The sequence below is a fragment of the Vipera ursinii genome (assembly GCF_947247035.1).
Source record: "Vipera ursinii genome assembly, chromosome: 3".
Taxonomy (NCBI): domain Eukaryota; kingdom Metazoa; phylum Chordata; class Lepidosauria; order Squamata; family Viperidae; genus Vipera; species Vipera ursinii.
Genome location: NC_139516.1, coordinates 124,121,032 through 124,147,411, shown reverse-complemented (window position 1 = coordinate 124,147,411; position 26,380 = coordinate 124,121,032). Strand labels below are relative to the sequence as shown.

The window sequence follows — 26,380 nt, the reverse complement described above, 5'->3', positions numbered from 1 at the left end:
CACTGTCCTCTGTCCAGACATTTTTAACAGAATAACAGAGTTGGAAGGGACTTTGGAGGTCTTCTAGTCCAACCCCGTGCTCTAGCAGGAAACTATATACCTTTTCAGACATACGGTTGTCCTATCTCTTCTTACAAACCTCCAGCGTTGGAGCACCCACCGCTTTTGGAGGCAGGTTGTTCCACTGATTAATTGTTCGTTCGAACTGTCAGGAAATTTCTGCTTAGTTCTAAGTTGCTTCTCTCCTTGATTGGTTTCCATCCGTTGCTTCTTGTTCACCCTTCAGGTGCTTTGGAGAATAGGTTAATTCCCCTCTTCTTTATGGCAGCCCCTTAGATATTGGAATACTGCTGTTCTGTCACCCCTAGTCATTCTCTTCATTAAAGAAGACATACCCAATTCCAGCCATCATTCTTAATATGTTTTAGACTCCAGTCCCCTAATTTTCTTTGTTGCACTTTTCTACACTTTTTAGAGTCTCAGAATTTTTTTTTTACATTGTGGCAACCAAAACTGGATGCAATATTCCAAGTATGGTCTTACCAAGCGGGCCCCGAACAAGGAGTATATATCGGAGGTGGTGAGCCTTTGAGAGCTGTATGCAACGAAATTTCATTTTGATGTATGCCAATTGGTGTACATTCAAAGTGACAATAAAGTTATCATCATCATTAACACTCACATAACCTTGCTACTATCCCTCTGTTGATGCAGCCTAGGACTGCACTTTTTTGGTAGCTGCAGCACACTGCTAGCTCATATTTATTTATTTATTTATTTATTTATTTATTTATTTATTTACTTATTTATTTAGATTTAGATTTAGATTTAGATTTAGATGATTTAGAGTTAGATTTAGATGATTTAGATTTAGATTTAGATTTAGATTTATATACCGCCCTTTCCCGAAGGACTCAGGGCGGTTTACAGGATATTTAAAAGAAAAACAATACAAAAGTTAAAACAAATTTAAAAAGATTAAATGAAACCCTGAGAGAAAATAAAAAGCCCAGTTAAAATTAAAAATTCTCAGCCTGGGCCAGAGAGCTCGAAGAGCCAGGTCTTCAGGTCCCGGCGGAATGAACGGAGGTCAGGGGCAGTCCTAAGCTCCGCGGGCAGCTGGTTCCAAAGGGCAGGCGCGCCCACTGAGAAGGCCCTACCCCTGGGTGTCACCCGCCGGCAATCTTTAACCGGCGGCACCCTGAGAAGACCCTCCCTGTGGGAGTGCACTGGACGAAGGGAGCTTGATGCTGGCAGCAGGTGTTCCCTCAAATATCTCGGACCCTCACCATTTAGGGCTTTATAGGTCATCACCAGCATCTTGAATCTCACCCGAAGGGCAACCGGAAGCCAATGCAGCTCGCGGAGTAGAGGTGACTGCTCATTAGGACACTAAGATCCCTCTCACAGTTACTACTATTGAGCCAAGTACCACCTATTCTGTACTTATGCATTCGGTTTTTCTTGACTAAACGTAAAACCTTACATTTCTCTACATTGAATTTCATTTTGTTAGGTCCCAGTGTACAAGTCTGTCAAGATCCTTCTATATCTCTGTATCTTAAGCCTATCAATTTTTGATTGTTTTCTGATCTCAAGAATGCACTGATAGTTGCCCTTGTTGGATTGTGCTGAAATTTTTCGCTTGAAGTTCCTTGGAAATGTCATTTGCCTTTAAAGCCACACAAATTTCCACATATTCATTGTTGTCCTAGTATTTTGAAGGTTTTGCCAATTTAGAACAGAGAAATTTAAAGAATTCTAGTTGTAAATATGTTATCCAATCTTAGAGACAGAATGTGTATTTCAGCATTATTGTATAAGATTAAGACCTGAAGTCACCTCAGAAAAAAAGTATGTGTAATGTAACCAAGGAATAATCTATTTATATTGCTCTTTTCAGTATGATTGTCCTTTCCTGTGCTTTCTTGAGAGTAAGCTCCCTTGCCAGATTTCTATCTGATTTAATATAATGTAAATGGAATTGTACAGTAGTCTATAACTTTTACTCATTAACCTATCCCTACTGCTTTTAATAAACAATGTATCCTTAAAATACTAGAATTCATTTTTTTCAAGTGACATTGATGTCCAAATGATAAGATTGGATTCCATCATGAAGAAGTTTCATGAGTTTTACAATGGATGCTGTTCTATAAACTAAGGACAACTAAAGTAAAGAAAACAGAACTGGTTCATATTCATAGTGTTTTTTCATCTTAAAAAGTTTTCAAAATACCAAGACAATCATTTCTTAATTATATATTTTGCTTTCATTTATTTACTTTGATGTCTATTTCTGACCAATAAATTGTTTAGAAGCTCAAACATATCTTTTTAGATGAATATTTTTTTATCCTTTCTCATTGTACTCTTCATTCTTTTTACCTTAGTCTTTGACTTTCACTTTTCCATATCATCATAAAATAATGTTCTTTCTTAAAATTATTATTAGCTTGCTTGTAGTGCTATTTATTAATTTTCTTTATCAATTTAGACCTTCAAGTGAAACTCTTACTCAGCAGAATTCTGTCCCTCTCTCTTTCTCTTTCTCTCTCTCTCTCTCTCTCACTCTCTCACTCACTCTTACTCTCTCTTCCCTACAATAAGGGTTTAATAAGTATATTGTGGTCCAGAAGCTGACTTAAATTCTGTGTGATCTTTGATTTTTACTAAAGTGCTTATTATTTACTCATACTACATTTACAAAAGTGCATTTTCAGCTTTTCATTCTGGTTAAGGCTTTATAATTCTACTCTAGCATTCCTTGAAAGTAGTCTATAGAAATTGTAGCAATGCACCTGCTAATCTCTACAGTACTCCACTGATTTTTCACGTGGTTATTGTAGGCTGATATGATGCTTGATGAATGGAAGCAAAATGTAAAAAATTAATACCATTGAAAGTAGCTTTGCTCAATATTAAATGACACAAGTGTTTTGTTTATGATTCCTCATTCACCCAAGCACATTCTATTTTACTATTAAAAATACTTAGGTCAGTTTGCCAGATAAACTGAAACAGTTGTGTTTATAGTATCTTTGCACATAATTTTTACAACGTTACAAATCCACTGAATATTGAGTAACCTGTCTTGCTCACAGAATCTTCGGCCAAACAAGTTGTAAAAGGGATTCGGCCACTTCCTAACAATTTCAATAAAGCAGTCTTGTTTAGGGGCAATTCATCCTTGTTACAACCAAGTTCAACCTGGTTATTTAGAAGCCAGCTAAACCTAAGTATTGAACTTGATTTGTAGTAGAATCCTTATCTATATTTCCCAGAATCTGAAAAATAGGCTTCTGGAGTAGGCACCTCTCTGAGCTTTCTCCATTGATTCTGGTGTTTGGATTTACCTGAAAACATTGTATTAGATGGACCTAAAGCAAAAGGGTTTCCGTTTACAAGTTGAATTATGATTCCCCATCCCAGTAAGCATTATTAGGGATTCAGTACACTGCTTGCACCTTCTCATTGGTGGAATATAGGAAACAGTACAATGACTTGCAAAGTAATCCATAGATTGGAGATCTTAGCTTGCATAGAAGTGTGCTTGTGGTAAAAGTAGTATTTGGTTATGTTTGTGGAATGTGAATCAAATCTAACTAGTATTGCTCTTACCAAATAATTGCCCTTACCATTAGCAGGGAATACTGTATTACTTTGACTGGCAATCCAAACTTCAGTTTTTCTGTAGAGGTGCTTCCAAGTTGAAATGATTAGCAATGATAACACCATTGCCCAGGGCAGGGGTAGGCAACGTTGGCTCTTTTATGACTCGTGGACTTCAACTCCCAGAATTCCTGAGCCACCCGGCTCAGGAATTCTGGGAGTTGAAGTCCACGAGTCATAAAAGAGCCAACGTTGCCTACCCCTGGCCCAGGGGATACCCAGTTGGGAACTCTTTTCATGTTCCTATTAATGAGTCCACTGAAGTGGCAGCTATTTATCTACTCACTTTTGCATGCTAGGTTAGAAGGAGCTAGAGCAAATAACAGGAGCTCACTTCGCCACACAGCAACACTTGGGTCTCGAACCTGGGTTTGCAGATTGTCAGCCCAGCATTCTAACCATGTGAACTACTGCGTTCCTAAGCGTTAAGTAAAAGTTGATCAGAACGATAATGGGTCAGTAAAGTTTGATATTTCACTTCTGATGATCACTATGGTACATGAAAGACTGTAACTTTAAATATCAAAATGATAAATTCCTGACAGGATTTAGTGAGAAAAATGAACAAAAGTAAAATAGTTAAAATAGATTAGAAAATAGATAAGTTGTGTATCTGATACTTAGGGAGTGATGATTACTAAATGGAGGTAGTCTTAAGATTATAGAGTTGAATGCATGTAAAGAAGTAAATGTGGGTTTAATTACAAAAGGACTAAAAGTCAGAAGATAAGTGATGTCATGGTTTTAGTTCATAGGAAAGGAGAAATCTATAAGATGGCAATAGTTTTATGTTATGCTGCAGTAAATTGGTAGTAGCGGAAGCTACGAATTTGGGGGAAACTATGCAACATTGTAAATGAATGTGATCAAGGGGGAAAAATGTAAACAGAAAAAGTGATTGCGTCATTTGGAGAAAAACTTAAGAATGAAATGTAACTGGCGAATAACTGCTTAGAAAAAGGCCTGTTTGTTTGGAATATATGGTTTAACCATAAATCTGTTTATAGATAAATATTTGTTCTTATCCTTTCTTCCCTGTATTGACATTTAGCCCCAGTCATAGAGTCTACATCATGGGTGTCAAATTTGCAATGTCACGTGACGTGTTACGATATATCGCAACTTTTTTCCCATTGCTGGCAATGGGGTGGGCGTGGTTTTGGCGTGACGCATCCGGCCCAGAGGCCAGCAGTTTGACACCCCTGGTCTAGATGGGTAACAGTCAGTAAAAATTTAATAAATATCCACACACAATTCAAAAATCAATTTCAGATGTCTAATTAAAATAGAACTAAATCCAACAATTCCTCACACCAAAAGGTTAAGGAACACACACACACACACCTGTACTTTACCTGTCTTGGCAAAACAAAAGCATTTTTACCTTCCTCCTCTCTTGAAAATAGACTGCAGGGCACGGATGTCAAACTTGTGACATCACGTGATGTGTCGTGACGTATCACGACTTTTTTCCCATTGCCAGCAATGGGGTGGGCACGGTTTTGGCGTGACGCATCCGGCCCAGAGGCCAGCAGTTTGACACCCCTGGTCTAGATGGATCACAGTAAAAATTTAATAAATATTCACACACAATTCAAAAATCAATTTCAGATGTCTAATTAAAATAGAACTCAATCCAACAATTCCTCACACCAAAAGGTTAAGGAACACACACACACACACACACACACACACACACCTGTACTTTACCTGTCTTGGCAAAACAAGCATTTTTACCTTCCTCCTCTCTTGAAAATAGACTGCAGGGCACGGATGTCAAACTTGTGACATCACGTGATGTGTCGTGACGTATCACGACTTTTTTCCCATTGCCAGCAATGGGGTGGGCACGGTTTTGGCGTGACGCATCTGGCCCAGAGGCCAGCAGTTTGACACCCCTGCTGTAGGGGTTATGTTGGCCTTTGGAAGTAAGCTGTTACAAAATGACAGGGTAGTGACTCAAAAGGCCTGTCCCATAACTCCTCTGCTTTATTATTATTGTGTGTGTGTGGGGGGGACTAATACTCCATCCTCGTGTCATTGTATCTTGGGTGCTTGGCAACTGGCTTGCATTTAGATCAGTTACACCGTCCCACAGACACAAGACTGCAATTTGCAACATTTTTTGCCATTTTTCTGCCCGTTGTGTATGCTGGATTTGCTGAACAACCTCATGGTTCACTTAAAGTCCATGTACATTGTATTTTATTTTAAAAACTAATAAAAAATAAATAAAAAACTTTGCAAGCATCAAAAAAATAGTTGCAAAGTCAAATCAGATCGCATGGTGACTTGCATAATGACCGCAACTACCAAAATTACAACTTACAACTACCAAAATTCTGAGCTCAATTGTGGTTTTAAGTTGAGAACTACCTAAATATACAAGTACTAGGAGATTAATATCTTCCAGCAGTAGCATCAAAGATGAAATCCAGCACTAAACCTGAAATTTATTTATTTATCGTGGCTTTTATGCTCCTCCAATCAAAAATAACTTTGAACAATTTCAGTGAGATCTAGAAAGTCAAGAATTGATAATGCTGAACAATAGGGTGGATAACATATCAGCAGTATACTCAGCCTGTCTGCACAACCCAGTTTCAAATAGAGTTACTCACAACCAGTCATGTCAAGAACAGGGCACCTGATAACTATCTCCCATAATACTTGTCCCAAGTTCTTTTAAACTATATCCAATTTGGTGGGTTCAAGACACCAGAAGAGCTAATCACAACCCACGTTCCTAGACAACACACACAAGCACTCACATAACTTTTACCCACTATTTGTATTTTTCATTCTTCCCCACTGCTACTACAACTTCTGCTACTCTGCCTACTACTCCTTGTGAGTAGTGCTAGAGAAAAACACCCCTTTCTAGCTGCTTTAGACTGTTTTACTTTTTTACACACTCCTCCCTTTCTCTCCCCCACACACTCAATTATTTCACAGCAAAGCTTTTATCATTAACCTTGCCATGCTGTCCTTGGGGACAGGGCTTAAAGAGAAGAGAAGATAGCAACAGCACAGATGCTGGCAATTTTCTGGGCAACCTGTTCTCAAATTACTATAGCCTCCACCATCCCAGCATTACATCAAAGCTGCTAAACTACCAAAAGTGAGACAGATGTCAGATATGGCACTTCTTTATTCTTGCCCAAACAGTTCTCGATTACACGTGCAAAATCTTCGTAATGATCCCTAAGCAAGTATTTTGAACAAGGTTTTATTACACATGAATTCACTAAAAGCGGCCTGAGGCCAAATACTGGGAATTCGGCTTCCCGTATTCTAGGAGGCAGGTGTACTAAAAGATGGGATAAGTAACAGCCAATATTCTGTAATCTGACCCCCGTCATACCTCCTCCTTCCTATTACTATAGTAATAAACCTTCCCATATCATTTTTTTCTTCCTGAGCACTTAATCCTCCCCTCACAATCCAACTGGGATTGATTACTATGAGAATGGAGTCCTTAAGCACGCGTAGGAAAGTAAGAAGAAATAGGATGAACAGTAAATGGATGCTGAATGACTGAAAATGCTGAATAGAGAAGTGAATAACTAGTGTGAAAGAAGTACATCGAGGTGATTTGGTAATATAGAGAGAATGAACAAGGATTAAATTACAAAATAAATAGATGAAGAAAGAATGAATGAAAGAACCAAGAAGAGACCAGGAAAGTTGTGGTGATAGATAGTTTTAGAAAAAGAGCTCACACTTGTTCACAAATTCATTCACGTTTCTTCTATAGCAGACATGTCAAACTCGCGACGTCACAGGACGTCGCGCAACATATCGGGACAGTTTTGCCATTGCCGGCAGTTCGGTGGGTGTGGCTTCTGGATGACGCATCCGGCCCATGGGCCGGGAGTTTGACACCCCTGTCCTATACCATTTTTTGGTTTAGTTTACCTTATTTTTCTAATATAATCTTACCTATAATGGTGTTAAATCTTTCTAGCTTCTCTTTATAAAATTACTGCAGCAGATTAAAACTTGCTGTGGATTAAAGCAGCCCATCAAGGTCTGAAACACTTCCTCTAAATCATTTTTAAAGTGTGACAGCTCTAATAAATATTCTTAATAATTTGTCATCTTTTTTTTGCAGAATTTGAATGAATATATTGCTGCCTTAATAGCTTTAAAACAAAAAATAATTGATGCTGAGTAAGTACCTTTTCATCCATTTTTGCAAGCGTTCATTTATTTTTGTAGTCCTAAACCATTTATTGAATATAATTAGGGACTAGATGGGAGGCTAGGAGTATGTGACAGTACAAATAAATTGGGCATGATGTGCATAAGGAGTCTAACATGGAATATAATCCACGCTATAATCTATAAGGTTCTGATAAAATACTTTGGGGTATATCTTTAATACAGTTTGGGAGTTCTGCTATGTCCAACACTACTGTGGAAGATGGTGTGGCAAAGATGTCAACCTGGTACTTTGCCGCTATGATAACAATGTTTTTCACATGGAATACCTGTGACTTCTCAAAAAGTTTTGGAAACACTTTCACAGGAATTACTCATTGGAAATCATTTTATAAAGGTAAAGGTAAAGGTTCCCCCGCACATGCATGCTAGTCGTTTCCGACTCAAGGGGCCGGTGCTCATCTCCGTTTCAAAGCCAAAGTCCCATTTTATACCAACCACTAATTGACTTTCACTGAAATCATTTACTTCCAAGCACAACTGATGTGCTGGTTTTCCCCTCCTGAGGCCTAAAACATAAGTAGGCAACTTTTTGTCAATCATGGGATAGAACGGTGCTCATCTCTGTTTCAAAGCCGAAGAGCCAGCGCTTGTCCGAGGACGTCTCTGTGGTCATGTTGCTGGCATGACTAGATGCCAAAGGCGCACAGAACGCTGTTACCTTCCCACCGTAGTGGTCCCTATTTTTCTACTTGGATTTTTACATGCTTTCGAACTGCTAGGTTGGCAGAAGCTGGGACAAGTAACAGGTGCTCACTCTGCTACGCAGCACTCGGGATTCGACCCACCAAACTGCCGACCTTCTGATGGACAAACTCAGCGTCCTAACCCACTGAGCCACCGCGTCCCATATGTGTGTGTGTGTGTGTGTGTGTGTATAAATATGTATGTGTGTGTATATGTATGTATGTGTATATATATGTGTGTGTGTGTGTGTGTGTGTGTGTATAGCGTCCTGTCTCATGACAGATTAAAAAAAGTTAAAAACAGTAATACAAAAACAATCAGAAGTATTAGAATTATGATTGATTGAAAGGCAAGGAGAGGCACAGATATTAACCTCAGCAGAGCCACCTCAACAATAATGATATGTAGGTAGGTAGATAGTAGGGAGGGAGGGAGATGTTATGAGCATAGTATGTGCTCACTTAAGCACGTGGGGAGCAGTTCCCCACAATTGTGTGGCTCACCCCTCTACTGTTTACACCCCTTGATATACTTTTCTGGAGGCAGTGTAGTCAACAGGGTGAAACAGATCCACATCCCCACTTTGGGGGATACATTCATGAAAACAAAAATGTGTTCTGTGAGAAATCAGATCTCAGATATTGTGTAAAAGATCTTACATTTGCTCAAAAGGAAAAGAGAAAGCCTTCCTTTGTCTTCTTCTAAATATAAGAGAACAGTTCCTGTAACCATCAGACACAACCATCAGACACAATTCAAGGTATTCGGTTTAGATTTTGGTCTCTATGAGTTATTTTTTCCCCCTTTGCCAGTCAGCACTCTGTCTTGTTTGTTTGTTTGTCATGTGTGGACTTTCATCTAATCCTTCTTCTGTTCTTTTCTTACAGCCAACTACTCGCAGAATACCAACAAAAGTGCAATGATATCCTTTTTTGCATTAAAAAAAAACCCACAGGTCCTTGCTTTATTATTGGAAATCTGAATTCTAGCATTTTCAACAGTGGCGTCGGAAGCTTCTAATAAGCAATGAGCAGTATTTTGATGCAATACTGAAGTGCATATACTATGCGTTTTATTTATTCACTATGTATTTTATTCAGACTTCTGAAATCTTGCTGGTGTAATCTGCCTGGGCTTTGATTGCCCAGAGTTGCATCAGGGAGCAGCAGCCACAACAACTTTAGTAGAAAGCATAGGCCTTGTTTCCTTGACAATGAGAGTGTGTGGTGTTTCTGTGGGGAGGGGGTATTTGATACAAGGCATCCATAAAGTGAGAGCCCCTAATTATTGTAGTGTTCTGGCTCTTCAGTCATCAAGCTAGATGATGACTCCAAGATCACTTTTTAAAAAACATTGAATGCTGATACTTTTATACCAAATTTAAAATGCAGGTCTGCTAGTACAAAAGCAGGGATTAAGGGAAATAACCCACCCTTTATCCATTCACAAATCCATGAATCACTAATAGATATCCAGATGTCGGCCAAAAGTCCCTGAAGGGATTTCAGAATTTTATAAATAAACGTTGAACCTAATCACACCAGTCAACTTTGATTTCCTTCCTTTGGCTTCTAACAGTCATGATCCTTAATTCATTCTGTACTGTCATAGGATTTAATCTCCCTTCAATTTTTCTCTCTCCCATTTCTTTTAAGATTTTAACAACCTTTCACAACCTTCATTTCTTAATTCAGGCATCACCCCAAGTTTCTCATTATGTTTTTTCTCTCATTATTATGGATTCACACTTTCAAGAAACCTGTTCTCTTTTAAGAGAATTTATTTTTTCCCCTTTTCCCTGCTCTAGCATATGTAGCAAAGATAATTCTGTATGTCCTGTTTTCTTTAATAAGTCAGCACAGCTTCAGTTTGCTAAAAGGTAAGAATTTATTCTAGTTCAATTTCCCATTGTTCGGAGTTGTATGAATTTCTGGGTATTAATAGTTGTATGTTAAATTTGAATTTACCAATAAAGAATTAAAAGAAGACCGGGAAAAACAATAATTGTTATAGTGTGACTCTTGCCCAAGCAAAACAGCATGACAAAATAGCATGTCATAGCATGACAATCATGTCATAGCATGACAATTAATCTTTGAATATAGTGTAGGATATTCTGGTTTATTGCTTCTTTGGGCCTTTGACAAAACAAATGCACAAAACAGAATTTCAGTTGAGTTTTAAGTTTTGTTTTGTTTTGTTTTTTTCTAATATTTTTAAAGCCATGTTTTCTTTCTGTAAAGTTTTCTGTGTCCCTTTCAGAGAAAACAGTACACTTCATCACCAAGTGGAACAAATGTTCCAGAAAATATCACCTCTGAAAAAGTGTCAAGAAGAACTGGGATCTGTAAAAGCAGAGCTGGAAGAGAAGAAGGTAGCTTTCTCTTTTTGAAACAGAGATCCATATTATTTAGAGGCACTGCATTTTTGTTTGTTCTTTTTAAAATTGTAACAGACTGTGATTTGTACCTGGAAATCTATGCATAAAGTTTTGGTTAAAAAAAATACTTAGGAATTTGTATCCCTTGGTACCATAGTAAGTCATGTTTAGTAAGGAAGACTAGGAATTTTTTAAAAAATCCCATTTATATCCCGCCCTTCTCCGAAGACTCAGGGCGGCTTACAATCTAAAGCACAAATCAATGTGCTTAGCAATAGCCTTCATTCTATGTATATGCCTGCTTATTAGGGCTTCCCCCCCCAAGCGGCATTATTACAAAGTCAGCTTAATTGCCCCCCACAATCTGGGTCCTCATTTTACCTACCTCGGAAGGATGGAAGGCTGAGTCAACCTTGAGCCTGGTGGGATGCAAACCTGCACTAATTGCAGGCAGCTGGTGTTACTTAAGGAGGCATTAGCACACTGCTCCACCAAGGCTTGAAAAATTAGCTTGCACTCATTTGTTGGCTAGCAGCTTTAAATTATAAATCTGTAATTATGACTGTATATTATTTGTATCGTCTCATGCCTAGTACATTGTTGGACTTCTGGTGAGGAACATACAGGCTATTCTATGAGGACTGTTACCAGTGAACATTAGTGAGTGGATGGTTGACTTTAGTCATGGATTTTTACTTCATTAGCAGTTCCACAGGCCTCCTTTTGCCCCATCCTTAAATGTAGCACAAACACTTCAATGCTTTTGGGATGCACATTGACAAACTAATATGGGTCACCATAGGCACCAAATAAAAAAATAAACATGTTAATTAATGCCTTTGGCTGATTATTATACAGTAATGGGAGGTTTTGCAGGGCCATGGTATTAATTAATAAACATAGATGAATTGTCCAAAAGATACATGAACACAGAAACTTCCATCTATATATATCAACAATGTATTCCTATCGTCTTTTTTTAGAGTTCACTTAAGATATACCAAGAGACTCATCTGGAATATGTTCGAGTGAGAGAAGAAATGGATAAAAGTGACAGTGTGTGAGTCATTATAATGGAACTAACTAATGGATGTAGACTGCATTTGCCTTCTTTTTAATTAAAACATTCAAATAATCATCCAAGGTCTTCCTATAATTTTAGAGGTAAAAAGAAAGACAGACACAGAGAGAGTGAGAGAGCTAAGGATCTTTGGGCAAGGCGGGTTATTAACTTCCTTGGCAGATTAGATAGAGGGAAGGTTAATATTCTTTCACATTAGCAAGACCAGAATATATACCAATTTTTTATAGAAAAAGAAATGCAATTCCTATAAAGGGAAGCATAGCACTTAGGGAACTATTCCATGCAAAATGGAGACTTTCTGATGACTCATTCCCTTTTTGCGTAGATTTCCTCCTCTTCTGTGATGATAGTGTAACCAAATAGTTTTTGCTTGGTGAGAGAAGTAGATTTAACTCTGTACCCTCCACTAGTTCAGAGAAGCAAATATCTCAGGCTGGTTGCCAACCAGGTTAGCAAGTTTTCTCCTCAATTTTCCTTCCTGTTTCTCTTGATGAGTTTATTGTATGCTGTGAGCAGTCTTTAATAGGGATGTGCAAAATATTTGAAAGGGGACCTCAATAAAGCATGCTAACACATGCAAATCATCTGTCCTTGAAGTGTGTCTCTGAGCATGCACAGACAACACTTCCAGTAGTACCACCAGAGTAACAAAGTGAGTATGCATATGCAAGACATGCAGATAGCTCAGAGTAGCTTTTGAAAATTTTCAAATGACGTGGCCGCTTTGCTGCTAAAAGAATAGGTACTTCACTCATCCTTACAGAACAACACCCCCTTTTTAATGGTTCCGCAAATCCAGTTGTTGTTATCCATAAAGACTGTGGGCAGCCAACAGCTCACCATAAAACTAACCAAATTGTGAAATAGAATTAAATCTAAAATGCAACAAAAATTATATTGAAGAAGTTCTTTGCTCATTTTTCACATATGTATTTTAAAATGTTTATTTTATACTTTCAGGAAGAAAAAATTAGAAATTAAAGTGAAAAAGCTTGAAGGTATTTTAGTCTTTATTATTGTTGTGGGGTTATGTTTCATAATCATAACACAAATGTACAATTGGGAAAAGATATTTGAATACACAAAAAGAGATTTTGGCCATAAAATTGAACTTGCTTCTCAAACTGTCATCTCATCTTCATCCCTGTAAACTAGGTAAATATATTTAATGCAATGCCATGCACTATATAGAGGGTTAAAGCATCCATTTACTAATGTTATCCATTGTCTTAATTATCAACATTAATAAAGGAAAAAGATGGAAAGCTAAAAATACCCAACTTTTCATTTCGACCCCAAACCACCCCAGTGATGCCCTCGACGTGATGTCCCGGTGCCTGGAGGCGGTCCGGGTCTGGATGGGGAGGAACAGGCTTCGACTCAACCCTGACAAGACTGAGTGGCTGTGCGTACCGGCATCTCGGGATATTCAGGATATCCCACCCCTCACTATGGGGGGTGAGTCATTACCTCCTGTAGATAGGGCTCGCAAATTGGGAGTCCTCCTAGATTCACAACTCTCCTTAGAAGACCATATTGTAGCTGTGACTAGGGGGGCCTTCGCCCAGGTTCGCCTGGTGCGCCAGTTGCGGCCCTATCTAGACCGGGATGCCTTACGTACGGTCACTCATGCGCTCGTGACCTATCGTCTGGATTACTGCAACGCTCTCTACATGGGGCTACCCTTGAAGACCACTCGGAGGCTCCAACTGGTACAGAATGCAGCCGCGAGAGTTGTACTGGGAGTTTCCCGATACTCCCATGTCACACCTTTGCTCCGCGAGCTGCATTGGCTACCAGTTGTCTTCCGGGTGAGGTTCAAGGTGTTGGTAATGACCTACAAAGCCCTTCATGGCATGGGTCCGGAATACCTTGGGGAGCACCTGCAGCCGGCGTCAACTTCCTTCCGCCCAGTACGCTCCCACAGAGAGGGCCTCCTCAGGGTGCCACCGGTCAAAGAATGCCGACTGGTGGCCCCCAGGGGGAGGGCGTTCTCTGTGGGTGCACCGGATTTATGGAACCATCTTCCGGCTGAGCTCCGGATGGCGCCCGATCTCCGCTCCTTCCGGCGCGATCTTAAAACCCATCTCTTTAAACAAGCTGGCCTGGCCTGATAGGACGGGGTGGGATTTTTAATTAATGAATTTTAATCTTAAATTTGTATTAATTTTATGGGCATTGTTTAATTATGTTTTAATAATCTTAATTTTTGTATCTAGTTTTTTATGTATTGCCCTGTTCACCGCCCTGAGTCCCTAGGGAGAAGGGCGGTATATAAATTAAATAAATAAATAAATAAATAAAAAGCTCTTATATTCTTTGGGAAGAAGAAAGTGGAACATTATCTCACTGCTTTGTCTCTGGCAAAAAGCTGAAGCATTGCCATAGATAGCTGCAAAGACAAATCCACAACAATTGTCTTCAACTTAGTTCTTCCTTCTTTACTTTAAATTGAAAAAGTAGGTATGAAATAAGGTGGGATTCACTGTAACCCAGTGTGTCCCATATCTGGGCAAATTATCCAAAATCAGATAAAAGTTTTTTTTTTCTTTAATGACACATGAACCAATTACCCAAACACCACAAAATATTTAAATTAACTTAAAGTGTTTTACCTGCATTGAGAAAAAAAACAACTTTCTGATAAATGGTTTTGGGTAATAAAGAAAAAAGTTTGGGAAACACTCCTTTAACCCACATGTAAGGAAATAAATTTAAATGGTCTAGAAGTCATAAAAGAGAATTTCCTTTTTGTGGAGTTCTTGGTATTCTCTAAACTTGGTTATTTGCTTGCAGACATTTCATTACCTAATTAACTAACATCAGTGCGAGTATATGTAGGGTTTGCTCCGTGTTTATACACAGTAGCTTCCCTTGCCAACAATACCCTAATCAAGGTACAAGCAGAAAAACCACACCCCCATCCAAACCCGTTGTGAGAACCCATTGGGTTCAAGAGTAGGAGATCAGGCGACGCACCCCTTAAAAGATAGATGGCTGCAGCAGGAACTGCCAAGGCAATGCCCAAACTTACAGGGTGAAACCAAGGTGTGAAGAAGGCTTCTGGGTGATGAGGTTTGAAAACCTCTAGTTGTGTGGTTCAGCCAAGCCACTGTGAGCAGTAATTTCAAATTGGGTTATCCCTGGAGATCCAGTACAGAGTCTGGATACTAAATGCTTTTTTTCTCTGATACATATTTGGAAAGCATCATTACTTTTATGTGGAAACAGATTGCAATATTTGCAGAACTTAAATTAATAACCGTTAGTAATTAATTTTGTGTATATGTCAGCAGACATTTAACACCAAATTTCAGGTCCATTTATTTGTAATTCAGCTCCTATTCACCGAGTCTCTTCCATGCAATACATATCTGCTTGAAAGTTAAGGAGCAAACTAAGATTGTTTACCAAGTTCCATTTATGCTGTTGAGAAACCGCAAGGTGCTTGAGATTGAACTTACAACAATTATGACAGTGCTGAAAAAGGAAGTTTATGACAGTCCTTAAACTTGTGGCCCTTGTCACGTCCCCGTGACCAGGTGATTGCAATACAGGCCCTTGACAACTGTCACAGCTGGCTTCCAAGAAGCAAAGTCATTGGGGAAGCCAGCAGGAATTCACAGATCATAGTTACATGATCTTGCATTTAATGACTGCAGTGATTTGCTTAACAATCACAGCCAGTAGGTCATGCTCAGTCACATGGTGCTTGCTTTACGACCGAATCACTTAACAACAGAGTTGCTGGTCCCAATTGTGGTCACTAGATATTTGCATATTTGAGTTATATTTTAATGAATTTGATTAGGTAGTGACTAACCTGAAATCTCAATCTACATATTGCATTCTGAAAATGTATAATGTAAACATTATGACCAATATTTGTATATTATGGTCTGTCAGGAAACTTTGAAGAAGTGATGTCCAAGAAATATTCTGGATATGCATTTTGCATATTTATCATATATAACCTTTTATATGGAAACGGTTTCTTTCAGATACTTTTATTCAGTAAGAATTATTTTGTTTAGTGAGACCACCAAAAAGGCACTCCAAGCACATGCAGTTTTTTGTTTATACATTTGGAGACAAGCTGTGTCTGCTGTTCACGTTTTACTGTGACTCTAACGAAGCAAAACTACACACATCCAGTGTGATGAAATCCTAATGAAATACATACTGGTACAGAGCTCAGTGTTGCAAACCGTGAATAAATATTAGAAGGCTAAACCAAAGCGAAAGGTACTAACATCCAAGTGCACTGATAGGATTGTTGCCATAATTTTGAAAGCCGTCTGTGTTGTTTAATGCATTTTTATTACTTTGTGTTCCTTCAATGAAGAAGCTGCATCAAAGCAGACTCAGGAATTTAAGCAACTGAAAGCAGAGAAGAAAGTGCTCGAGAAGGAATTGAAGAAGGCACAGGTAACTTTTTAAAGCAATAATTTACATGTACAGTTTTCTTTTTTAAAAAAAGACTAAAGTTTGTAGTATTGTTAAGTTGTAAGTAGTCACTTAATGTGACAGGGGGATGTAAGGTGTTCTAAGATAAGGAATGAATATTGTCAGGAGTCATTTGAGACATAAGGTTTTTGTACCCTCTTGGGCACAATTCCCAGAACTGAAGGACACCTTCCATTGCTCCTCACATTTGTATTAGCCGGGCATATTATTTTGATAAGTTGACTAATGCAAGAAGGGGACTGAAAGTGCGGAACTGAACTGTTGGATTTATAGCTTCTTATTTTTGCGGTCAGTGTGGCAAGAGAAATACCATCTGCAGAAATGATGGTCCTTCCAACTAACTGCTTTGTAATGATAATGGTAATACGTGAAACCATATCCAGGATGCAGGGTATCCTTGTGTGCATGGAGGGGAGAGGTTTGCCCCAACCACAGCCTTAAATTTGGAGGGGCAAAGGAAGAAGCAAAATGCATGACAAACTAGAGGGAGGTGGGAGCCAAAGACCAGGGTCGCAAACACCAACTGCTTAACCATTTAAACAATTGTAAGAATAAATTGTCCTAAACTGGATGTTTCCAATCTGATATTATTCGTGTAAAGGAGCATTCTTTTAACACAATGTTTCCCAGATAGGTTGTGATTACAACTCCCAGAATTCCTTCCCAGCGTAGCTTATTGCCATTCTGGTGGAAATTCTGAGAAGTATATTTCAAAGGCATCTGAAGACTGACAAAGGCCACTTTGATGTTTTTAAGTAGTTCACGGGGAAAACAAAATCGGACATCGTTTTCAGCGTGACTACTGCAGATTGTGTACGTCCATTAGTTTAAATTGCTTTTCTCCCCCCCCCTTTTTTTTTTTTTTGATTAATAGGAAAAGATCGACGGCTTCTCTAACGCAAAGCAAAAGAAAGGTGACCTTTTTGTGATTTGTTCCTCTTTTGGTGGGGGAGGGAGGAGATACTTTATTTTGATTCGCAGTTTAAATTTTTAATCTGATATAGCTGGTTCTCTTTCCTCTCAGTGTTGAAAAATGCAGAGACCCAGAGCGAGAGTGAGAATTTGGTAGCAAATGTCGACAAAGGTTAGTATATGTAAGTCTTGCATATATTGCCGTTGATTATTCTTCTGTTCTTTGGTAACTGGTATAGTTGGATTATTCATGTTCTGTACCAGCCTGCTACCGGCCCTGCAGAAAAGGCAGGGACAACCCCTTTTACAAGAAGGCAAGAGGCTGGAATTACGCCTGCCAAATTTATTGCTACAAAAACAAACGGAACAAGACAAACCAAGAAACAGGAGCTTTAAGAAACAGGAACTATCCAAGCGGTTGCCTTCAGCAAACCAGCCCTCCCACACATTCCCCTTATATAGAGTTCAGGGCGTGGCTTCTCTCTGCCTCCTTCCAAGGAGCCCCATTGCCTTCCTCTGTTTACTCCTGATTGACTGCCTCCTGCGCCGGGCGTCCTTGAACAGGGCCAGCTGTGGGGTCATCTTCATCCACGCTGTCAGGCTCACACAGCTGGGTCTCCGTGGTGACCAAGTGGGAGGGGCCTGGCTGAGGGCTCTCATCAGCAAGATCTTCAACCCCCTCAGCAAGGTCTTCAACACCCCCCTCCTCCTCCTCTGAGTCGTCCGACCCAACTGCCGAACCCACAGGCTGACCCTGAATCACAACAATTCAGTAGAAGGCTTTGATGCTTTGGTATGTATGGATTGTCAGGTTTTCACTCAGCCTATATATTTAGGCTCTCCAGACACTTAATCCCCTTATTTAGGAGACAGTCTCTTTATCACAGGTATGATGAAACCATTAACACAGAGAGATGATTTGCTCAGAACACAAATCTTTCTGATCCACAGTGTGAATGCTAGGGCTTTTCCTCCCAGTTTTCAAACTCCGTGGTTACTTAGCCATTCTCCTGATGACCCTTGAAACCACCTAACCTATGATGATATAGTGGTTCTCTTTAGCATGAGAACCATTGGTTCCTGCCTGGCCAGATTAATTCTTTGCAGGAGGAGCACAAATTGGAGATTTTTCCAAAGGCTGCAAAGGATTCCTTGACGTAACATTTATTGTGTATTCCACCACAATGTTGAAGTTATTGAAACATTGAGAGTGAGATGCAGGATAAAGAGATTGTCCCACTGTTCACCTGAAAGCAAGAGCACAAGCGTACAGATTGTGAAGATAATGAAGAGTTCAAAGCATTGGAACAGAAAGAGAAATCAGTACTTTATCCCATTTTAGAAAAAAAACAACCCAGTGTAATGGTAGAGAACTGGATGATATCGTAAATAACAAGCATAGCAAAGAAGCAAAGTTTGGAGATTGGTTATGAAGCTAGTGGAGAAATTTGGGAAGGAAGAATGTAAGGAAGTGGAAAATAGAAATTATTTGTTGTTTTAGGAATGAAATCATTGGTCCTATCAACTTTTCACACAAAATCAGTTATTTGAGATTTTTAAAAAGTGGCAATGTGATGATTGGACATTCTATGCTGAGTTTGCTCTGTTTGAATTTAACAAATTAATAAAAATGCGAGAGGCAGCAAGCTATAGAATTAATTAAAAATAATAAAACTATTTAAGGATTAATTTCTTGCCTTTTATAAGTGCAAATTTTACCTATGAAAGCAAACACATGAAAGCTGCCAGTTTTTAAAAATTCTGCTAGCACATCTACTAAAACAAGTATCTTTTATGTACATGATAATGTCAGAGAGGGAAGATGAAGGAAAATGTGCTCTTTCAAATGCTTTCCTGCTTAGTCAACTTAAAAAGTGATTTTTTTCCTTATCCCAGCTGATATGTTTTAAATTTATGTGTTTTTTTTATATGCAGGTAGTACAGAACATAGTCATTTGAATGCTAAGGGGGAAAAACAGGTTAAAAATTATATTTTGTTAACATTTTTGGGTTCGTTATTTAATTAATGAAGAGACTAGCAGAAATTACAAGGAAATGATGCAATTTAAATTGATGTGTTTGACTTCTTGGTATTGTTTATCATACCAATAGCCTGAATTCTCCAAGGAGGTGCAAAACTCAGGAGAGTTGTAGGAAAGGAAAGAGAGTCTTATGACTTAACACTTAGATAAAACCAAAATTATACAGGAATATGTGTGTGTGTAATTATATATATATGTATGTATGTATGTATGTATGTATGTATATGATTGAATTCTGATTTTGTTTTTAAATATTTATTTTGATATCTATTTTGGACTTCTCTAGGATCTCTTAATTAAGTCTTATTATGTTCTGCAAACAGATCTATATTCCATGATGCTATTGCTAATGGAAATCTCTTGTTTCTTATACCCATCTTCATTGCTGATTAAACTGTATAAAAGAAAAACAATATTTTATTTGTGACAATGACTTTTATATCTCCATCAATTATATATGCAAGACAGTTCAGTAGAAAGAACTCAGTGGAGTCCAGGATATCTATGATTTTCCATTCTTTTTGTTATTGTGTTGTACTTTAGGCCTTGGGCATTGACTTTTTGATGACCAACATCTTTTTTTTTCAAACTTCAAAAAGTGGCTTTCCTGAATTGTGTATATTCTACACATACGCCCCTTGTCTGGCGTATTTACTGTATAACTTAACATTTTGAAGATATGCTTCATATTTTTGTTTAGAGACACAGCACAATTATCCCCCTGAATTTTTCTTTTTATCTGTGTCTTGGATTGCCTATATGCCATGTCCCAGCACATCAAACCACATGTAAACACCTTAGGGAACACCTGCTGCCGGCATCAACTTCCCTCCGCCCTGTGCGTTCCCACAGAGAGGGCCTCCTCAGGGTGCCACCGGTCAGAGAATGTAGATTGGTGGCCCCCAGGGGGAGGTCTTTCTCTGTGGGCGCCCCGGAACTATGGAACCAGTTACCGGTTGAGCTCTGGACAGCGCCCGATCTTCGCTCCTTTCGCCGCAATCTGAAAACATACTTGTTCGAACAAGCCGGCCTGGCCTGAGGGGGGATTGGTGGGGTTTTTACTATCATTTTATTGGGGTTTTTATTATGTATCAACTGTTTTTATGGGCATGTATTTAATTACCTTTTAACTTTTGTAACTCTGTGTTTTATTCTTGCCCTGTACACCGCCCTGAGTCCTTCGGGAGAATGGCGGTATAGAAATATTAATAAATTAAATTAAATTAAAATTATAATGATGTGGATTTCTTTTACAGGAAAAATTAAATTTCTGTTGGAAGAGCTTTGGCAGTGTATAGAAAGCTCTACAGGAAAAAAACAGATCAAAAAATGTGAGCATGCATTAGGTGAGATCAAGTAACAGTGTTTTAAAGGAAATTTAAAGTAACTTAAAAAAACTTCTCATTTTTAATCTTAAGTAACACTCACTGTTTTTTTTCGCTCCCTCTCTAATTGCTGGTTTTCACGTTCCTTCAGAAACACGTGGAAAGTCAAGTAAGTAATTTCCAAATGTATTTATTTATTATTAATTAAAGAAACCTATATAGCCTCCCAACTCAAACACAGCTTAGAGTAAGAGACTAAAATGCAATATTCTCCCTGTTCACTTTTACATTTGTTTATCTGTTTCCTTTGCCTTTGTCTGCCCTTCTTCTGTCTTCCCTTCTTTCTCTCCAACCTACTCATCTTCGTGTTTCGTTCTTTCCATGTATTTGCTATCAGTTTTTCATTGTGTGCCAGTCATGTGTATCTGTGTCTGATTGCATTGTAATCTGCCCCTCTGTCTTTCTTTGTCTGAAAGAGAAAAGCAGAGACAGAAATAAAACAAAAATACGGCCACCCTCCCTTAAGAATGTGGGATTATGTCAAGATACCCTTTGAACATGCCCTACATACCCACAGTTCTCCCCCACAGCTATCAATAGTTAAGAAAGATCAGCACTTACACTCTCTTCCTTGTCACTTCTGGGAGAAACAATCATATTAAAGGATTCCATCCTACTTGGTTAGAGTTCTTTTGATCTGTGGAGATAGAACTCTGGAGTAGAGATAATAACGTGATCCTCAAGCTTGATTTCTGCAGAAATGGGATTTTATTTTGTTTACAGTCAAAAATGCCTCTTTGCTCGAAGGATGTTTTCTGGTGAGCTTCTATATTGCAGTAGCTTTATAGTGCTACTATAGTGTGCATATGTTAACATGAGACAGGCTCCCCAGTGTGGGAGGAATGGGCAGTCCTTTCATTTTTCTTCACAGGAGTAAGGAGTGGGAAATGAAAGGAGTTTATTTGGAGACAACACAGGAATGCTTCCTTCTATAGGTGACACTAACCTTAACATCTACTCCTATATATATAATTTGCTCTTGGAATTCAAAGGGGGAAGGGAAGGGAAATACCTTTTAGCTAACAGTCTTTAACAACTGGCACAAATCATTTTGAAAAGTATCTTTTTGCTATCTTAAACTTCCAGGGAATGGAAATAAAATGCATCACAGAATTATTATTATTTTTTGGTCTTCTAGAAAGAGGGCAGAATCCTGAAAAAGCGAAGAAATCTGAAGGAGCATGGATTTCTGTTTTTTCATCAGAGCCCTCTACAGTGCGAACATCCCCAGCATCACTGAAGATACAGGTGGACAAAAAAAATGCTGGAAATAGTCACCCAATAGAAAACAAATTTATGGAGACTACTAAAGCGAACAACCGTGATGTTTCTGATGAAAACAGATGTCTCGACGGTTTTGCTGAAGCAGATTTTGCAACAAGTAACATGGAACTTCTCAGCAAGGAGCAGGAAGAGTTTGGTGAAAGTCTGCAAGATGTTTTGAAATGGATTAGTCCTCTTCCTCCTCTATTGTCACCCTTACAGTTTTCACCTGCTACTACTCCGGTAAGTTCCAAAAGGGGAATGAAATTAAATATTTAACTTATTTAACTTCAGAAATCATGTCAAGACTGCTCTCTTTGGAGATACCGTATATACTTGAGTATAAGCCGAATTTTTCAGCCCACTTTTTGGGCTGAAAAATTCCACTTCGGCTTATACTCCAGTCAACAAAAAAAACTTACCAAGGACTTGTGCGCGGCCGAGGCTTTGGTGCTTCCGGGATCGCCCGCACCTCTCCCAAGCCACCGCCGTCCGAGACCTGCCGAAGTTTGGGGAGGTTTGGGGAGGTGCGCGCGCACCTCCCCAAACTCCGTGCCTTGCCTGCCTGCTTCTTTCCGCAGCGGAAAGAAGCAGGCAGCCAGGGCGCGGAGGAACGGAGACTTGCCGACGTTTGGGGAGGTTTGGGCGCCTCCCCAAACCTCGGCAGGTCTCCGTTCCTCCGCGCAGACCTGCCGACGTTTGGGGAGGTTTGGGCGCCTCCCCAAACGTCCCCAAACCTCGGCAGGTCTCCGTTCCTCCGCGCAGACCTGCCGACCTTTGGGGAGGTTTGGGCGCCTCCCCAAACGTCCCCAAACCTCGGCAGGTCTCCGTTCCTGTTTGGGGAGGTTTGGGCGCCTCCCCAAACCTCCCCAAACCTCGGCAGGTCTCCGTTCCTCCGCGCAGACCTGCCGACCTTTGGGGAGGTTTGGGCGCCTCCCCAAACGTCCCCAAACCTCGGCAGGTCTCCGTTCCTGTTTGGGGAGGTTTGGGCGCCTCCCCAAACGTCCCCAAACCTCGGCAGGTCTCCGTTCCTGTTTGGGGAGGTTTGGGCGCCTCCCCAAACCTCCCCAAACCTCGGCAGGTCTCCGTTCCTCCACGCAGACCTGCCGACCTTTGGGGAGGTTTGGGCGCCTCCCCAAACGTCCCCAAACCTCGGCAGGTCTCCGTTCCTGTTTGGGGAGGTTTGGGCGCCTCCCCAAACGTCCCCAAACCTCGGCAGGTCTCCGTTCCTGTTTGGGGAGGTTTGGGCGCCTCCCCAAACCTCCCCAAACCTCGGCAGGTCTCCGTTCCTCCGCGCAGACCTGCCGACCTTTGGGGAGGTTTGGGCGCCTCCCCAAACGTCCCCAAACCTCGGCAGGTCTCCGTTCCTGTTTGGGGAGGTTTGGGCGCCTCCCCAAACGTCCCCAAACCTCGGCAGGTCTCCGTTCCTGTTTGGGGAGGTTTGGGCGCCTCCCCAAACCTCCCCAAACCTCGGCAGGTCTCCGTTCCTCCGCGCAGACCTGCCGACCTTTGGGGAGGTTTGGGCGCCTCCCCAAACGTCCCCAAACCTCGGCAGGTCTCCGTTCCTGTTTGGGGAGGTTTGGGCGCCTCCCCAAACCTCCCCAAACCTCGGCAGGTCTCCGTTCCTGTTTGGGGAGGTTTGGGCGCCTCCCCAAACCTCCCCAAACCTCGGCAGGTCTCCGTTCCTCCGCGCAGACCTGCCGACCTTTGGGGAGGTTTGGGCGCCTCCCCAAACGTCCCCAAACCTCGGCAGGTCTCCGTTCCTGTTTGGGGAGGTTTGGGCGCCTCCCCAAACGTCCCCAAACCTCGGCAGGTCTCCGTTCCTCCGCGCAGACCTGCCGACCTTTGGGGAGGTTTGGGCGCCTCCCCAAACGTCCCCAAACCTCGGCAGGTCTCCGTTCCTGTTTGGGGAGGTTTGGGCGCCTCCCCAAACGTCCCCAAACCTCGGCAGGTCTCCGTTCCTCCGCGCAGACCTGCCGACCTTTGGGGAGGTTTGGGCGCCTCCCCAAACGTCCCCAAACCTCGGCAGGTCTCCGTTCCTGTTTGGGGAGGTTTGGGCGCCTCCCCAAACGTCCCCAAACCTCGGCAGGTCTCCGTTCCTGTTTGGGGAGGTTTGGGCGCCTCCCCAAACCTCCCCAAACCTCGGCAGGTCTCCGTTCCTCCGCGCAGACCTGCCGACCTTTGGGGAGGTTTGGGCGCCTCCCCAAACGTCCCCAAACCTCGGCAGGTCTCCGTTCCTGTTTGGGGAGGTTTCGGCGCCTCCCCAAACGTCCCCAAACCTCGGCAGGTCTCCGTTCCTCCGCGCAGACCTGCCGACCTTTGGGGAGGTTTGGGCGCCTCCCCAAACGTCCCCAAACCTCGGCAGGTCTCCGTTCCTGTTTGGGGAGGTTTGGGCGCCTCCCCAAACCTCCCCAAACCTCGGCAGGTCTCCGTTCCTGTTTGGGGAGGTTTGGGCGCCTCCCCAAACCTCCCCAAACCTCGGCAGGTCTCCGTTCCTCCGCGCAGACCTGCCGACCTTTGGGGAGGTTTGGGCGCCTCCCCAAACGTCCCCAAACCTCGGCAGGTGTCCGTTCCTGTTTGGGGAGGTTTGGGCGCCTCCCCAAACGTCCCCAAACCTCGGCAGGTCTCCGTTCCTCCGCGCAGACCTGCCGACCTTTGGGGAGGTTTGGGCGCCTCCCCAAACGTCCCCAAACCTCGGCAGGTCTCCGTTCCTGTTTGGGGAGGTTTGGGCGCCTCCCCAAACCTCCCCAAACCTCGGCAGGTCTCCGTTCCTCCGCGCAGACCTGCCGACCTTTGGGGAGGTTTGGGCGCCTCCCCAAACGTCCCCAAACCTCGGCAGGTCTCCGTTCCTGTTTGGGGAGGTTTGGGCGCCTCCCCAAACGTCCCCAAACCTCGGCAGGTCTCCGTTCCTGTTTGGGGAGGTTTGGGCGCCTCCCCAAACCTCCCCAAACCTCGGCAGGTCTCCGTTCCTCCGCGCAGACCTGCCGACCTTTGGGGAGGTTTGGGCGCCTCCCCAAACCTCCCCAAACCTCGGCAGGTCTCCGTTCCTGTTTGGGGAGGTTTCGGCGCCTCCCCAAACGTCCCCAAACCTCGGCAGGTCTCCGTTCCTCCGCGCAGACCTGCCGACCTTTGGGGAGGTTTGGGCGCCTCCCCAAACGTCCCCAAACCTCGGCAGGTCTCCGTTCCTGTTTGGGGAGGTTTGGGCGCCTCCCCAAACCTCCCCAAACCTCGGCAGGTCTCCGTTCCTCCGCGCAGACCTGCCGACCTTTGGGGAGGTTTGGGCGCCTCCCCAAACGTCCCCAAACCTCGGCAGGTCTCCGTTCCTCCGCGCAGACCTGCCGACCTTTGGGGAGGTTTGGGCGCCTCCCCAAACGTCCCCAAACCTCGGCAGGTCTCCGTTCCTCCGCGCAGACCTGCCGACCTTTGGGGAGGTTTGGGCGCCTCCCCAAACCTCCCCAAACCTCGGCAGGTCTCCGTTCTTCCTGCCGACCTTTGGGGAGGTTTGGGCGCCTCCCCAAACCTCCCCAAACCTCGGCAGGTCTGCGCGGAGGAACGGAGACCTGCCGAGGTTTGGGGAGGTTTGGGGAGGTTTGGGGAGGCGCCCAAACCTCCCCAAACAGGAACGGAGACCTGCCGAGGTTTGGGGAGGTTTGGGGAGGCGCCCAAACCTCCCCAAAGGTCGGCAGGTCTGCGCGGAGGAACGGAGACCTGCCGAGGTTTGGGGAGGCGCCCAAACCTCCCCAAAGGTCGGCAGGAGGAACGGAGACCTGCCGAGGTTTGGGGAGGTTTGGGGAGGCGCCCAAACCTCCCCAAAGGTCGGCAGGAGGAACGGAGACCTGCCGAGGTTTGGGGAGGCGCCCAAACCTCCCCAAAGGTCGGCAGGAGGAACGGAGACCTGCCGAGGTTTGGGGAGGTTTGGGGAGGCGCCCAAACCTCCCCAAAGGTCGGCAGGAGGAACGGAGACCTGCCGAGGTTTGGGGAGGTTTGGGGAGGCGCCCAAACCTCCCCAAAGGTCGGCAGGTCTGCGCGGAGGAACGGAGACCTGCCGAGGTTTGGGGAGGCGCCCAAACCTCCCCAAAGGTCGGCAGGAGGAACGGAGACCTGCCGAGGTTTGGGGAGGTTTGGGGAGGCGCCCAAACCTCCCCAAAGGTCGGCAGGAGGAACGGAGACCTGCCGAGGTTTGGGGAGGCGCCCAAACCTCCCCAAAGGTCGGCAGGAGGAACGGAGACCTGCCGAGGTTTGGGGAGGTTTGGGGAGGCGCCCA

The 26,380-nt window shown here is 42.5% G+C and overlaps 1 protein-coding gene across 1 annotated transcript in view; it reads left to right on the top strand.

Moving 5' to 3' along the window:
* The window catches only part of ICE1 (interactor of little elongation complex ELL subunit 1), a 46,729-nt gene that overhangs the window by 1,484 nt on the left and 18,865 nt on the right, over positions 1-26,380 (top strand). Inside the window, exons 2-13 of the mRNA XM_083359119.1 lie at positions 7,787-7,845; positions 9,471-9,506; positions 10,445-10,462; positions 10,846-10,957; positions 11,947-12,023; positions 13,008-13,045; positions 16,393-16,475; positions 17,389-17,428; positions 17,539-17,598; positions 20,725-20,814; positions 20,945-20,962; positions 21,992-22,359. Coding sequence (XP_083215245.1) covers positions 7,787-7,845; positions 9,471-9,506; positions 10,445-10,462; positions 10,846-10,957; positions 11,947-12,023; positions 13,008-13,045; positions 16,393-16,475; positions 17,389-17,428; positions 17,539-17,598; positions 20,725-20,814; positions 20,945-20,962; positions 21,992-22,359 — 999 coding nt within the window. The remainder of the gene's footprint in view (positions 1-7,786; positions 7,846-9,470; positions 9,507-10,444; positions 10,463-10,845; positions 10,958-11,946; positions 12,024-13,007; positions 13,046-16,392; positions 16,476-17,388; positions 17,429-17,538; positions 17,599-20,724; positions 20,815-20,944; positions 20,963-21,991; positions 22,360-26,380) is intronic.